The sequence below is a fragment of the Xiphophorus couchianus genome, chromosome 22 (assembly GCF_001444195.1).
Source record: "Xiphophorus couchianus chromosome 22, X_couchianus-1.0, whole genome shotgun sequence".
NCBI classification, from domain to species: domain Eukaryota; kingdom Metazoa; phylum Chordata; class Actinopteri; order Cyprinodontiformes; family Poeciliidae; genus Xiphophorus; species Xiphophorus couchianus.
The window spans coordinates 24,514,782-24,530,939 of NC_040249.1; the positions used below are offsets into that span (position 1 = coordinate 24,514,782).

The 16,158-nt window shown below is 42.2% G+C and overlaps 1 protein-coding gene across 2 annotated transcripts in view; it reads right to left on the reverse strand.

Moving 5' to 3' along the window:
- arfgef3 (ARFGEF family member 3) overlaps positions 1–15,918 on the reverse strand; it is a 37,961-nt gene extending 22,043 nt beyond the window's left edge. Inside the window, exons 1-13 of one of the 2 annotated variants that reach the window (XM_028006955.1) lie at positions 15,447–15,918; positions 10,774–10,825; positions 8,045–8,126; positions 7,824–7,964; positions 7,653–7,721; positions 3,630–3,746; positions 2,271–2,316; positions 1,524–1,608; positions 1,338–1,442; positions 1,039–1,163; positions 710–957; positions 524–636; positions 259–391 (exon numbers count right to left, since the gene is read on the reverse strand). In XM_028006955.1, coding sequence (XP_027862756.1) covers positions 259–391; positions 524–636; positions 710–957; positions 1,039–1,163; positions 1,338–1,442; positions 1,524–1,608; positions 2,271–2,316; positions 3,630–3,746; positions 7,653–7,721; positions 7,824–7,964; positions 8,045–8,126; positions 10,774–10,825; positions 15,447–15,531 — 1,401 coding nt within the window. In that variant the 5' untranslated portion in view covers positions 15,532–15,918. The remainder of the gene's footprint in view (positions 1–258; positions 392–523; positions 637–709; positions 958–1,038; positions 1,164–1,337; positions 1,443–1,523; positions 1,609–2,270; positions 2,317–3,629; positions 3,747–7,652; positions 7,722–7,823; positions 7,965–8,044; positions 8,127–10,773; positions 10,826–15,446) is intronic. The other variant, XM_028006954.1, reaches the window with a different exon arrangement.
- Positions 15,919–16,158: the final 240 nt, after the last annotated feature.

A 16,158-nucleotide genomic window follows, 5' to 3' on the forward strand; every position in this document is an offset into this window, starting at 1 on the left:
AATAGTTATTTATACTTTTAAATGTAGCCTATAGTGATAGTTATTTAGTTTTTACTATTTATATTAGTTTCATTCATTATTACTACAAATCCATCCATCCATTCATCAGCAGCATAAAAGCAACTAGAATATATTGAATTAAACTTAATTAATTGCAATTGTTGGTAATATTTGCTAAGACAACTTGTCTCCAAACTCAAAGTTTCCAGAAAGCGGTTGTGAGATTCGCTTTGTGTTTTCTCTTGGTGTCATGACTACCTGTTCAGGCTGGAGGCTGCGACCCTGCGACAGGTCATCCAACGCAGCCAGAAGAGCGCAGGCGCAGGAAACGGAGGCGAAGCACGCCTCGATGCCGCCCTTCATACAGGCCTCAGTCATCCCATCCATCACTCTGAAAACAGAACATTACATCCAGACTGAGTCCAGCTTCAAAATGCTTATTTTTCATTTAGTTTTCTTGATAATAATCTTTTGTCTAATATAATCCCATGAGTGAAGCTATGGATCAGGTTTGTTTACTGACAGTTTGAGCAGATCCAGGTGGGACTTCCTCTTTGAGAAGGAGCGTTTCCTGGTTTCAGGTTCGGCTACACACGGCCCAGCCAGGTCGTAGAGGCGCTGCGGGCTGCCAAGAATCTGACCAGGACAGAAAGATGTTAACATTCCTTCGTTTAGTGAGCAGAGAACTGATGGACAGATGGGGAATCACCTCCTTCATGATGCGGATGGCCTCGGTTCGGTGCTGGGGCGGCGGGTAGAGCAGGATCCGGTGGTACAGCGACTGCAGCACCGGCTTCATCGACTCCACGCAGCTCACCAGGCGCACCAGCTCTGCTGCGATGTAGCACACCGTCCGCACCACCGGCGCAATCCTGGCGGGGGCGCTGGAGGAGCAGCCGGACCCCCGGCCTTGATCGGACACTCCTCCACTGGAAGAGTCCACTTCCTGACAGATTCCTGGGAGAGGAAGAGGAAACAATCTGGCATTTAGAGACGAGTGAGAAGATAAACGGCCAGATGGACAGATGAATGCGTTACCTTGAGCGATTCTCTCTGAAAGCCGGTCTCTCTCTAGCGCCCCCATGTAGCCGTGGTGAGAAGTGATGGTTTTATCATTGACTGGATTTCCCATAATCGCCACCAGAGACGGACAAAGCTGCTTCCTGCAAGAAGAAATGCCGTCAATTTACATCAAGACATGAGTCAATAAAAAATGTTTGTCTCTAAAAGATTTCTCTCTTTAACTTCCAACATGAAGTAACTTTATATTTCAACATGGTGCATTCGCTTTGGTTGCAACATGTGAGGAAACATTCAGCAGATACAGAGAGTCGTACCACACCAGGTCGGTGAAACCTCTGGACAGGTGCATTGTGGGAGGACAGCTGCTGAGCATAGACAGGATGCACTCCAGGTAGAGCAGCTGCAGCAGCTGATTGTCACTAAAAGGAGGAGAGAATGAGGAAAGGTCAATGATTCACAGAGAGGAAGTGAGGTCACTGACAGAACACCTGCAGCGTTACCTGTCCACCGACTCCAGTTTCTCACAGAACACGGTCAGAACCATCACCACGTCCTCACACAGAGCCTGGCTGGTGGGGGAAACATCTGCATACACACACACACACACACACACACACACACAAAGTTCATTCATCCAACTTTTACACTAAGTGATAAAACAAACTAATTAATCCTCCTCGTTTGCCTCTCTAAGAAATTAACATTCCTGAGGGGGAAGTTCGGCTCCAACCATGCATTCAGTTTACTTATGTGTCACTATTTATTGTTTATGTTTATGCATTTGGCAGACGCTTTTATCCAGACTAACAGATGGGGGTAAAACAATGCAGTCAATATTAAAGCTACTTAGAAGGAAGAACACCAGTGAGGTGACAGAGCAGAAACAGAGGGAAGCTTATTAAAGAGGCTTTAAATCATCTCTAAATTAGTTTGTGCAGCTTATTTATTGATTGACATTCCTTTTTTAAGCTTTAACTGGTATTGGTGTGCACTAAAACACCCAGTTGTTCACTTTTCTTGAATTTTCAAGTGAAAAATGTTTAAGTTTTATCCTGCAGATGTTTCCAAAGTGTAGCTCCACATGTTTACGTTCATAAAACATGTTTTCTGGATGGCTGCTCTTCTTAGTCCATCTATTTTGTCCCTCAAAGAGACCCATACACCAGGACAACTATTACAAACTGTTCATGTAGAAACTACAGACACTGTTCATTCTTCACTAAGCAGGTGTGTAGAATGATGTGTACCTTTTCTCTGCAGAGGCAGCGCGGTCGCCTCATCTCCTTCAGCTCCCTGCAGAGCAACACACAACACCAGGGAGGGTCACTGAGTTTGTGACTTTAAGGAGATTTTAAGGAGCAAAAGAAAATACATGCTTATTGAAGGGGAAAAAAGCTTAATTTTATGCTTTAAATTGACTGATGACAAAATATTACAAGATGAATGCAGCATGACTGGATTTAAGAGGAAAAATATCAACCAGATGCTTCTGATCAAATGTGTTGACAAACTGCTCATCATCAGCAAGAACAGCTTGATGAAAGCAGTAAGTTTATCAGTTTCTAATCTCAGCATGCAGGTGGGTGTTAACACAGGTAACGAAGGGAAGAAGTCAGCCATTTTGTCAGAGAAGCAACTGTTAGTAGAACTTTTTCAGTTACTGGACCCTCTGGCAAAATCCTTGCAGCAAATCCAATTACAACGGACTGTACAGTTCTTCTTTATGCTGACGATTCAATACTCTTTATTGCTAATCTCCAAATTTCTCAGTCTGTGTTGTCATTGTTTACCAGTCTGGTATAAGCTTGTTGACATATCAGAAGATTTTTTTGCTTAATTAAAATTAAAATTAATTAAAATAATTAGGGAAATTATCAGTATGGGCCAATATTAATAACTGATGTTTATTTCCATCTACTTGTCAACGTTTCAGGAGAGGAGAGTGTTGGGAACATGATCAATAAACTATTTCTGATTCTTAATTATCACTGCATTATTAATATGGGATATAAATATCAGACTAAGTTTTCATATCAGTGTCTTTAAAAATGATATTTAGAAGAAACTTTTTTCAACAATGACCTTAGAGAGTCAGATGATCCTCATCAATGTGGAAAGAGTCATAGTGTAAAGTCTGCTGTCCGTTATTCTACAAAAATATGATTCCCTTGATGATTCTTATCGTCACTGACTGAACCATGAACTCAGTTAAATCTGAGGTCGTCCTTCCAACCACTGAACCTGGGCCTGACCCCCGGTCTTTAACCAGCACCAGCGGATGAGACTCAACAATTACTGAGAGTAAAGATGTTAGATTAAAGATGGACATAGATTTTCACACAAATTTCACATTTTGGTTTAGTTTTAAAGAAATAAATAACTGACCAGATGAGCAACAAAAAGTTTATTGTGCTGCTGTATGTAGAACCTCGGAGCAATAAGAGGAATCAGTGTTACTGAAGACAAAGCAGCAGAAAGACCTCAAGGTCCTCACTGCTCACTTTGTTGCTGACGGGTCTGTTTAAAACAAATGTGTGTGTGAGTGTGTGAGTGTGTGTGCGTGTGTGTGTGTGTGCGTGTGTGTGTGTGGGGGTGTTCTCTCTGACCTCCTGTCTGTGGCGCAGCTGCAACGTCAGGTCCCCCAGTATCTGGCTCAGGGTGGCCCTCACTGCTGTGTTGATGCTGCGCTGGTGACAACTGGACATGTAGGTCTCAATACACACCTGTACACACACGCCCCCACAAGCACACACACACAACAGGACATCAGTGACGCAGAGCACCAGAGAGCACCAAAGCCACGTTGAGCTGTCAGGGAGATTTATGGGAAGCTTCCATGGCGTCACTGGTTGCCACGGTGACCAGGAGTGGCGTAAACCACTGGGATGTGTTGTCAGCCTGCAGAACATCTTATGGTCAGATTAGAGGTCACACTCTGGGGACGCTGAGCAGTAATGGAGCACAGAGACAAACAAAGACAAGATGTCTGCAGCGTCAGCAGATTTTACGACAGCGTGAAGCAAAGATATCAGAAAAATGAGCTGAAGGTAATCCGAGTCCAGACGGAAAAGCTCTATGCAACCAAATACCTGTTAGGATTCAATGAACTCTAGAAACATATTAGGGCTTCATCTAACAATTACTTTAATAATCAATTATTCTGATTATTAATTGGCACATTCTGTTGATTATTCATTTAACTACTTATGTCTTTTTATACAATATTAGAAGTACATTAAAATGAATAATGAAATTAAATAGGAAAAAAAAATTTACCTAAAATAAGTTAAAATATTTTTTAACTTAAATTGAATATATATATATATATATATATATATATTCATCTACTTGTCAACGTTTCAGGAGAGGAGAGTGTACAGTTTTAGTTTAATTACTTCCCTGAGTGTGATATTCTTTCGGTAACTGGCCTTTTTTAAAGTCTGTATACTCCATTTAATGATTAATATATTACTAAATTAGTTGATTATTTCAATAAGTGATTAATTCGATTGTTTCAGCCCTAATACAGAAACCAGAAGATCTAACTGCATCTATGACAAAAACCTTTGCAACCTTATTAATTTTCTCCACCTGCAGAGTTTTTAGAAAGTTCATGAGAGTCAAGCCTGAACGTCCTTCCTGTTCCTCTATGAAGGCTCCTGGGGGCCACATGGAGCTCCGAATGTTTGCAAACGATTGCTAAAGATACGGATCATCTGTCTGAACAGAGACAGCAGCAGCCCATCACCAAGGTTACAGAGACGAGACACCTTATTGGTGCTGAGCTCATCACTGAGAACATGGTTCCATCGTTTCATCACCTCTTTAGTTCAGTTTTATAGTTACCGACTTTAATGAACTAATTAGATGTATATTTTCTGTGTTTAATATAATAAAATGATCAGCGTTTCCATTAGAACTGGATCTGCTCTGAACAGGTTTGACAGCAGGAACCTGGAACCTCGTCTGTCAGCTGAACAAAGACTGAAATCAGCTAATTAGACTCAGATTTAAAGCCTCTGCAGCTGCTGGGCCATTTTAAACCTAATCAATACATCCTCCAACATCCAACCTCACAGCTCTACTAATGCTGCAGTCTGCTGAGGTGCAACACGGATTTAAATCACAGATTCTCCAAGAACAGATTTTCTCAGGTTCATGTTTCAGCTCAATATTTCACACATTTTCCCCACTAAATTTCCACAGTTTGGACTTCATGTTATCACATTTCTAATCTATAACTGGAGAAGGACAGATGGTCGTCATGGACGAGCCGCTCAATCAGCTGAGTAACATGAAACCCAGAGAGGCGTTTGAGTGTCTGTGGTTTAGCAAGCAGTCATGTATTGTTTGGAGCTGCCAGGGCGGCTGGCGCTCATCTGCAGCAGTCATTAGTTCATAACAAACCACCACACACAACCTGTGGGCTTTTTACATCAACCAATAACCTAACAGTCACGTTCTGGACAGTGGAGGAAGCTGGAGTACCTGGAGGAGACCCATGCATACACAGGGAGAACATCCAGCTCTATCACTGTCTAAATAATCAACTTGGAAACTGATGTGGTAGGAAGTCACATATTTAAAGTGAAGGAACTGGGAAAGTTCATTAGAAACAAATAAATCTGGAAACAATAAAGCTTTTCTGACTACAAAGAATCCTCTATATAATAAGTGAGTTTTATTCACAGCCACTAAAACCAAAGACTGATTTTTCTTTCTACATCTTTAAATCAAAAAACTACGTTCACACAGTAAGTTCAGATGCTAATAATAATAAACTGCAGGTGTAAAACCGTCTCGGTGCTGAACAAATCCCTGAGCCTGTTAGCCTGTTAGCGTGTGGCGGTTAATGGAGATCTGCTGACAGCATTCAGAGCAGTGCTCTGAGTTATGACCAAACAAACAGAAGCAGATACTCTCTGTCCCTCTCCAACAGCAGCTGGCTCTGAATGCATCAACACCAGCAGCTTTTATCAGGCGCTAATGGCAGCAAACATCTCCTGTGTCCTGCAGCTGCAGCTGCTGCTCACTGAACTGAAATGACAAAGAAATCCTCCCAAACCTCCAAACATTTGCACAAAGGAGCATTTATCAGTTTATTAGCTTTAAGTGATGCATTATGCAGCGTCTGAGAAAGAAAACGGTCAAACAGCAGAACAGTTTAATCATTTAGTCAGAAATTTGAGCTATTTGAGTTTCATTTGATATGATTTTTGATCGTACATAAAACCCTCTCAGGATAATTTGAGTGTTCCTCTGACTGTGTTACCGCTGAGGACACAGACAGACAAACATCCACATACTGCCTCAGATATCAGAAGGATTTCATCTCTGAACTCTTCAGATCTCCTGTTTCTTTCTGAGTTGAAAAAGCTTTTCTGTTTCCAATAAATGTTTTACTATTATAGTTTATAGTAGAACTATTAGTACTACTATTTTAGTTTATAGTAAAACTATAAACTAAAACAAGCTGAACTCAACATCAGGATGTTGAAACAGATGATCTAGTTTTCTTTAACCACTGTGGTTCAAGACTCCCATCTGTAAAGATTATTTTTTCACTTTACTTTCATAGACTTGTTCTGTTAAAAACACAAAAAAACATCTTCATATTTGTTATGAGCCATTTTCCAGTCCCTGTTGTTTCAGTTCCAGGAAACTAAATAAAATATATTAATTTACCCCAGAAAACGGGAGCATGAGAACATCAGTGGGATGTTGGGTAAATTAAATCAAACAAACTTTATTTATCCAAAGGGAAATGAAATGCTGTCATAACTCATATCATCCAAGTATCTTCAGAGTGATTGTGGACGGCGACGCTGTGGGGAGGAACTCCTACAGCAGTCAGACCTGCAACGAATCCAAAGAGGCCTCTGACTGAAGACTGTTGCTGTAGGACAGTATGATGACTATCCTGACATGCTAACAGTTTAATATCAAAGCAGCACAGATGATATTCTGCGGTAAAATGTCCTGGACGACAGAATCAGCTGGAGTTTGGGATATGAGGTAATATCAAATTTAGCAACAGGAAAGAATGAACACAGAGGTCATGGCATGAATTATAGACTTCCTTGTTCGCAGTCGGAGGCAGCAGACATTTTAACACATTAATGTCAGATTGTCTGACAGAATGAGTTCATTTTCACGGAGGTTGCTGTGACTGTAGAGTTTCACAGATTGTTTACCATCCAGGAAAGAATCAGTTTCTGTAACCTCAAATATTTATTCTTCTACTTCTACAACTGAGATTGCAAACACAAAAATCAAGTTTATTTCCCCCCAGTGTGGAGTTTATTAATGATGTTTATTATGTGTTCTTCCTTTCTGTCAGTGGAATCTGAGGAGGAATGAAACACGTCAGACTCAGTTTCCACCATGAAGCTCAACAGAAACACAACAGATCAAGACTGAAGCAGACCCTGAAGGTTTCTGACGATACTTTCCAATAAAGTTTGAACTGGTCCAGTTCAGGTAGAAGAATCAAACGCTTGGCAGAGATATTAGTGTGATAAATATTGGTCCTGATCTGGAGCAAACCAACAACCCCATTCAGTCATCTTTAGAAGTAAATTATGTTTTTGTTGCTTCTACAGTATCAAATCTGGAAATGATTGTTTTACCTGAGCGATCCTCAAGATGGAGTCTCCATTAATGTCAAAGTTTGGAGAGTAGGTGATGCAGAGCAGGACCTGCAAACAGAAATAAATCCTTCTGATGTTCTGCACAGGAGCTGAGACAAAAGGGTCAGAGGTCATTCATCTGACTGTCAGCAGAGCAGCGCGGTCTGTTACCTTCATGACCTCCACCTGCAGGTCCTCATGCAGGGAGGGGGTGACCCTGATGGCCTCCAACATCTGGCTGAGCAGCTGCTTCTCCAGAACCTCCACCTCCGAGCTGACTCCGCCCACAAACCGGTCGTCACACAGGAACTTCTGATAAGAGACGAGGTCAGAGTTCACAGGTTAGGCGGAACCAGAGAGGCTGCAGGGAGGATCATGATAATGTTCAGTACCTGCATGCCGGCGAGCGCCATCTGACCCAGTTTGGTGTTTTTGGACTCCAGAGCCATCTGCAGCGGCAGCAGGCAGCGCTCTCTGCTCAGAGCAACAGAAAACAGAGACGTTACTGACCTGAAATATTAATAAACACTCAGATGCTCCAATAAATAAATATCTAGCAGGAAAGAGTCCAATCAGGAAACAATAAATTAACTGTTTGCATCTGTTATACAGTAAAAACAAACTGGATGGTAAAATTCTGGTTCAGCCTTGAAGCTCCTTCTTCTTCTCTGATGAACATCAGATCCCAACTGAGAAGGAAATTATTTATCTGGCCTTTGATTTTCACCACTGAGTCACACTGAGCGTCATGGATGGATGAGGTCAGAAGAGACAAAATCAATAAGCTTAAATCTGTAGCCATAAATTCATATTCACATAAACCAGACCTGAAAAACAAACCTCCAGATTCTCTAACAATCAGATTCAGATCTTTAAATTACCAGGGAAGATAGAAATCAGTTCCACTTTTTATTTAACCTACAAACAAAAGACAATTAAAAAACACACATTTGAGTAAACATTACCTAAACAAATAATTAGAAACAAGACAGAAAAAAATGCTAATTATTTCTACAACTGTACATCTTTAAATTATAAATGAAATCTTCCACTGATTTTAAATGTCAATATTAGGCTCTAAAAATAACTGCACACATTTTTCATCATTATCTACTTAAGTTCTGATGCTGATTTAATGTAGTCGGGCCAATTCCACTTGATTCTCATCTCCCTCCAGGTCTCCATCGGGGATTTCTCCCATTGAGTTGCATTTCTCCAGTTGAAATTTAACTGGACCAATCAGCAAATGATGCTTGTTGTTTAGCGGCAGCAGCAGTTTGTGTTTGTCACACTTTCAAATATTAAGAAATTAAAGTTGGGGCAAGATAAATGTACAGCTAAGCTTCAATAAACTGCCGCATTATTTACGTCTCACCCAAACGTTAAGCAGATCACAGAACAAGAGGCTGGTTTTACCAGGCTAGTTTTAATGTGATTAACACAGAAAACTTTACTTTGATGAACTGAATAGTTCAGCTCTGGGTCCGTTATGTAACTATGTGTCTGATCAGAAACAGCCTCCCGTCTTCAGAGACTCTTTGTCTTGTTGTGTTTCTTCCATTCTCTCCAACTGAATCTCCTTCTCTTTATTCATAGCTGATTGAATCTCTTCTGCTGATGGATTTCAGACGCCGCTGAACCAGCTCAGCTCCTCCGGCTTCAAACAGGCCGCAGAGTGCAGGACAGTTAAATCAATCCGCCGTCTCTTTATGAGCCTGAAGAAAGAAAACTGAGCCACGGGGAGAACAATGAGGCGACCCGACCCAGAAAGAGACAAAATCAGAGATAAAACTGGCAGAAACTTTCATATAAAACCCAGAACTGACAGCAAATATCACAATTGCGTCAATCATTTCGGTCACGCTTTAATGTCAGAAGGTTTTTTTCATTCTGCAGATAAAGAACTGCTCAGATTACTGAGCATTTCATCAATGTTTAATCTAATCAGCTCTATTAAAACAGAAGCTAATGAATAATTCATCATTAGAACTTCAGCTTCTGTTTCTGTCATCTACTTTCTACAGGGGGCGCCACCGCTGATCTTCAGCCTTTTCTACAGGGGGCGCCACCGCTGATCTTCAGCCTTTTCTACAGGGGGCGCCACCGCTGATCTTCAGCCTTTTCTACAGGGGGCGCCACCGCTGATCTTCAGCCTTTTCTACAGGGGGCGCCACCGCTGATCTTCAGCCTTCGCCTTCTTCTGCCACACAAACATTCTCCATGAGAATTAAGAGTTGTTGCTGGTTTTTGTTTTTTATTACAAAATGTCATAGAGAGGTCTAAAAAGTTGCTAAAAGTTGGCAACAGTGCTTTCTCTTGTCTAGACCAGAAACCCGTTTACCACCATCCTCTCATCCCCACGCTGACCACGCCCCTCAGTGCCCCTTGGCTCCACCCACTTTGGTGACATTTTTTAAAAATGTGTCTGGGGCAGGTTTTCCTTACAGGGGGTTAGTTAGACCAGATAGAGAACTGGTTCTGCTGTACTGACTGTAGTCTTTGAATATCCAGACAATGGAAATATCGACACACAGATGTCCAGCAGTTATCAGGCAGCATGAGTCTGGTATAATACTAGTTTCAGTTGAAATTCTGTTCTGGTTTCTCAGTTTTCATTTTCAGATCGTAGACAGACATTTAAAGTGACTCCTGCTTGTAAAAGTTCCTCAGATGTCAGGAAGAGTTTAGGAAAACCGTTACCTTAACAGGCTGGTTTTATTTCACTGCTCAGTTTTATATTTGCCTTATCAGCTGAGTGATTCCAGGATGATTTAAATGTATTCAAATCAGACCAGAACAGTTTAAAGGTGTGGGATTCCCAAACTGCTGCAGGCGACAACATGGAGAAGATGTCAGGGAAATCTTCTCCCAGCAGATACAAGTTGATGACAAGCCAGAAAAACGAGATTCTTAGAGAACTGGGCCAATAAACCATGAAGGGTTTCTGACAGCATATTCAAACCTTCTGCTTCAATTTCTCTACTTTAAATTTAACAATAAACACAAACTAATACCAGAGGCAACAAAGGATGATGCCATTAAACAGACAGATACTGTTTTCTTTTTTTTAATTCCAAGACAGAAGAATTGAGACATGAGCTGAATGAATAAATGAACTTACCGAAGCTGTGAAGGAGAAATCTTGAATGATCCCTTCTGAGCCTCCAGAGTTTCTGAAAAAACAGACAAAAAAATCCGGCATCAAATATTTTGTGTTCTTTGTTTTAGACAAAACAAAAAATTGATGCAATAATTCTGATGAACATTGTTATAATGATATAACTTTCCCTACATAAATATTAAAAAGTGTTTGTTTTATTACTGAATCATGTGTTCAGCTACAAGAAAACATAAAATAATAAAACATTTTCTTAAGTTTCTTATAAAGTTGCCTCTGGCTGCAGCATTAACAGATTCACTTTCATGTGAACTGTCCCTTTAAATTTGGTATTTTTTAGTAATAGCAGACTTTTCAAGTTGTTTAAAAAAAATAAAAGTTGGATATAAAATTACAAGTCTGATTTTGTGTCTTATAGCATATTCAATCAGGTTAAGGTCTGGACTTTAACTAGACCATTGCAAGACCTTGATGTTTTTCTTTTTCAGTCATTCTGTCACAGATCAGCAGGTCACTTTGGGATTATCGTCCTGCTGATGACCCAGTTTGGACGGAACTGCAGCATCTGACTCTGGAATATTTTAATAAACAGTTCTTGGTCCACATGGAAACAAGCCCAAATCATCACCCCTCCCCCACCGTGTTTGATAGTTTGAATAAGATGTTTGGTCTTTTCTAGATGCCTTAGATATTTTCTAAACTTTCTCTGAATTGAATGAGGGACTTTAAATCACATTAACGTTACGTTAAACTCTCCCTGGATTCACTTGCTGCTGCTTCTCTGACATCTTTCCTGATGTCTCCCCTCCTGAGTACAAAGTTAAGTTTCTGTATAAAGAGCAGGAGTTTTATTATTTTGCAGATGTTCCTCCAAAGAGAAGAATTTAAAACTGAAAGTTGTATATTTTGTAACCATGCTGCTGCATGTTTAGTCTCAGTAGGTCCTGTTGCATTTCTGTGATATTCCACTGTGTTTAGGAGAGAACCTGATTCTCCCTCCGTCAGCACAACCTGAGATTTCCTCTGTGAGCTTCACTCTTCACCCGCCTTTATCCTGAAAGGTCATTCTGCCGCCGCTACCGCTGTTAATGCTAGCAGCGTCTCCATGACATCAGAGGAAACCATGTTCTCCTCACGGTAACACAGTGAGTCACAGAGATTAGCTGGATGTTTTCTGAGCATCACGAAGGTTTCGCTCCGTGTCACTTACAGGAAATCCTTCATTTCTGCCAGATCATCTTAACTTTGGAGCTGAAAGCTGTTTCCCTTTTAATGAAGCAGGAGTTCAGCATTTATTGCAGGTATTTTAATAAGGAAAAAATGTCTAGTCATGATTTTACAAAGCCAGCCATAAAATTAAATAAGAAGATATAATTTTAATGTTTAGTTATCCTCAAATCTGACTAAAGAATCTATTTTTCATAATATTTCTTCTTGAAGTTTTAACCGACTCACCGTTCGGATCTCACGTGTTCCCTGAAACATTTTGTTTTCCCTGCAGATCACTTTAAACTAGACATTCAGATTTTATGCCATTCTGACCTCCATGGTCCAATGACCTCCATGTTCCAATGACCTCCATGTTCCAATGACCTCCATGTTCCAATGACCTCCATGGTCCAATGACCTCCAGGTTCCAATGACCTCCATGGTCCAATGACCTCCATGGTCCAATGACCTCCAGGTTCCAATGACCTCCAGGTTCCAATGACCTCCATGGTCCAATGACCTCCAGGTTCCAATGACCTCCATGTTCCAATGACCTCCATGTTCCAATGACCTCCATGTTCCAATGACCTCCATGTTCCAATGACCTCCATGGTCCAATGACCTCCAGGTTCCAATGACCTCCAGGTTCCAATGACCTCCATGGTCCAATGACCTCCAGGTTCCAATGACCTCCAGGTTCCAATGACCTCCAGGTTCCAATGACCTCCATGGTCCAATGACCTCCAGGTTCCAATGACCTCCAGGTTCCAATGACCTCCAGGTTCCAATGACCTCCAGGTTCCAATGACCTCCATGGTCCAATGACCTCCATGTTCCAATGACCTCCAGGTTCCAATGACCTCAAGGTTCCAATGACCTCCATGGTCCAATGACCTCCAGGTTCCAATGACCTCCATGGTCCAATGACCTCCATGTTCCAATGACCTCCAGGTTCCAATGACCTCCATGTTCCAATGACCTCCATGGTCCAATGACCTCCAGGTTCCAATGACCTCCAGGTTCCAATGACCTCCATGGTCCAATGACCTCCATGTTCCAATGACCTCCATGTTCCAATGACCTCCATGGTCCAATGACCTCCATGTTCCAATGACCTCCAGGTTCCAATGACCTCAAGGTTCCAATGACCTCCATGGTCCAATGACCTCCAGGTTCCAATGACCTCCATGGTCCAATGACCTCCATGTTCCAATGACCTCCAGGTTCCAATGACCTCCATGTTCCAATGACCTCCATGGTCCAATGACCTCCAGGTTCCAATGACCTCCAGGTTCCAATGACCTCTATGGTCCAATGACCTCCATTGTCCAATGACCTCCATGTTCCAATGACCTCCAGGTTCCAATGACCTCCATGGTCCAATGACCTCCATGGTCCAATGACCTCCATGTTCCAATGTCCAGGCAACATAAAGCACCAGCTGTTGGTGTCAGAAGGTGGAAAACCAACCGGATGTTTCTAAAAGCCTCAGACTGTGTGGATGTAGGAATATGTGGTAAATCTGATGAAAACCAGATGGAGATCCATTTAGTTTTTCTGGGAATAAATGGAGGTCCAAAGTTGGAAGTTGGAAAAATCAACCAAAACACAACAAGAGAGGAGAATTTGGACTTGATTCAGTTCTGATCTGGTCTTTTTTTGGCTGCTGCTAAAATGAGAATCTAAGTGATAAATTTCTTCATGCTGCTGATGATATTTTCATTTAGTGCTTGGTTTAGGCTCCTTAAACTTTTGACATGCAGAAAAGGACTGGTTAGCTGTAGCTTTTCTTTGCTCCCATTTGGATTGGAAATTACAAGATCTGCAGAACCGGGTTTGGACTTCCAAGCTGTTTCTACTAGAAATCGGTTCTGAATGCAACATAGACCAACAGTCTATCACAGCATTTATTATAATGACTGTGATGACAGATAATATTAGTCAACCCGTTGTTTAGGTTCTAAATGTGTCTCAGCATCACACACACAAGTTCTGCTCTAAAAATAAAACCGGGCCGTCGGGCTGCTGCGCTCAGAGCTGCAGTCGGTCATGTGACGCTGCTGCTAAACAAAACCTGCCGCTGATTCTGATCAAACGTGTTTTCAAATGTAAATAGATGGAATGATCCATTTTTAGAGTTTAGAGACATCATCACTGTTGCAACTCATTTCAGTTATAAAACATTATTAAGTCACATTACAATGTAAACAAATGGATTCTATCCAGAACTAATACAGGAAACTTACAGTCACAGCTCCGACTTATGAACACTGCAGTAGCCGCTTCTGTTCAATTTCAATTCAGTTCAGGTTTTTTTAACTCCAATTCATCACAAATATTATCTGAAGGCAATTAAAAAAATAATCAGTCTAATCATGCAGATCCAGTCTCTGTAGCCCATATTAGACACAGTCAGGCTCAGTTCATTTTCTGATTGGTTAAAAAAAGTTACATCACTTCTCCTGGACTAGCATGTAGCGACAGTGGAGAGAAAAACTCCACTTTAACAGGAAGGAACAACAGAACCAGAACTGGATATCTGCCGTGACCCACTGGGTTTGAGACAAAGCAGAAACACAAAAACACAGAAGAACTGATCCAGGACCGGGAGAACCTTCTATGATAGAAAAAGGAGTACAGAGATAACGGCAGCTGAAGCTCCATCAGTGGCTTCATCTAGGTGAGAAACACGGCTGAGCAGAAAAACTCACAACTTCTCAGAACTCTGCAGCTTCAGGTCAGAATCCTGTGAGTTGATGGAACCAAGACAAGATACTAACTTTGATTCCTCTGCAGTTCATCCAGACAAACAGGAAAGCAACATCTTCACTAATGGAGCTCAGAATAAGTGTAAATGAACAGGTTGGTACCGTAGCTAGCAGCACACTGTATTTACACGGCGGCCATGTTGGACTTTCAGGTCAGAGTTGGTGTCAAACCTTCAACTCTCCAAGTGGGAATTTCAGATTTGAGGTGCAGAGTTAGCAGGTAACGTCTGAACAAAAGGGAGGAACGTTCATTAAAACAGAAAATATCTGCAGAAAATTCATTAGAATTAAACTTTTATCTGAAATGGACTTAAATAAAAAATGTATAAAAACTGATTTATACTTTTTACTGAATGTTAAAGTATAGAATAGAACTAGTTTGCACAGCGCCTCCCAGAGGCCTGTGTGTGTAATTTGGGGTAATCAGTCAGCTCTGCTCCTTCAGGTAAACATTCACGCATGAGTGGCGCGTGGAGGAGTTGACCACGTCAGCAGGACCTGTCTGTTTGGAAACCATCTGCAGAACAAACACTGGAACCAGTTCCAGTTCTGGTGTAAACACTGAATCCAGATCTGATCGTGGTCTCTCCTCCCCGCCGTGAATCCAGGGCTCCCGCTACGGACCCCCGCTGTTTCCCGCCCTGTTTCCGACTCACCGGCAGGTGAACCGGGACGCAGATTATCCTCACGCACACTCACCACAGGCGCAGACGCACGCATCCCGCACGGCTTTGTGTTTGTGCCCAGACGCATCTTTCTGCAGCTTCCTCAGGATTTCCTCCATGCTGAATCCGCGGCCGCGGCTGAAGGGGGGAGCGGGCCTGGGCGGGTCGGTGCGGGTCGGTGTGTGGCTTTTTAAGGGAGCGGAGGCGGTGACAGCATCCCGGAGCCCCCCCGCTGCGAATGAGGATGATGATGATTCATTTCCAGCCTGCAGCCAATGATGTCAGGCCAGCCACAATCCCGTCAAGGTGGGAATGAACAGGAAGCGTCCGGGTTTCTGATCCCAGACCGGAGCCGATCACCTTTCGGCTGATAATCAATAATCAGTCGCCATCGGCCTCCTGCTCCGTTAAACCCGGATCAATAAATCCTCCTCGCTGCTGTTCGTGACTCGTTTATTCCTCCGATCTGTTGCGTTTTGGGAATCCGGTCCAGCTGATCCTTCTGCTCCAATCAGAAACCAGATCCGGTTCCAGAATCCTCCCGACCGGAGCGGCATCTCAGCCGCAGTCCAAAAGGCGGATTCCTGCCCTACCTGGCAACCCAACATGTACCGTTTGTTTTCCAGGGTAGGACGCAAAGCGCGGCTGAGCGGCACTGGAGCGGCTTTACCGGGACACGGACAGGAGGAAGCAGAGAGCGGAAACCAGCCTCTCTGCCTTCACAATAAAAGCACCACAGGAAACAG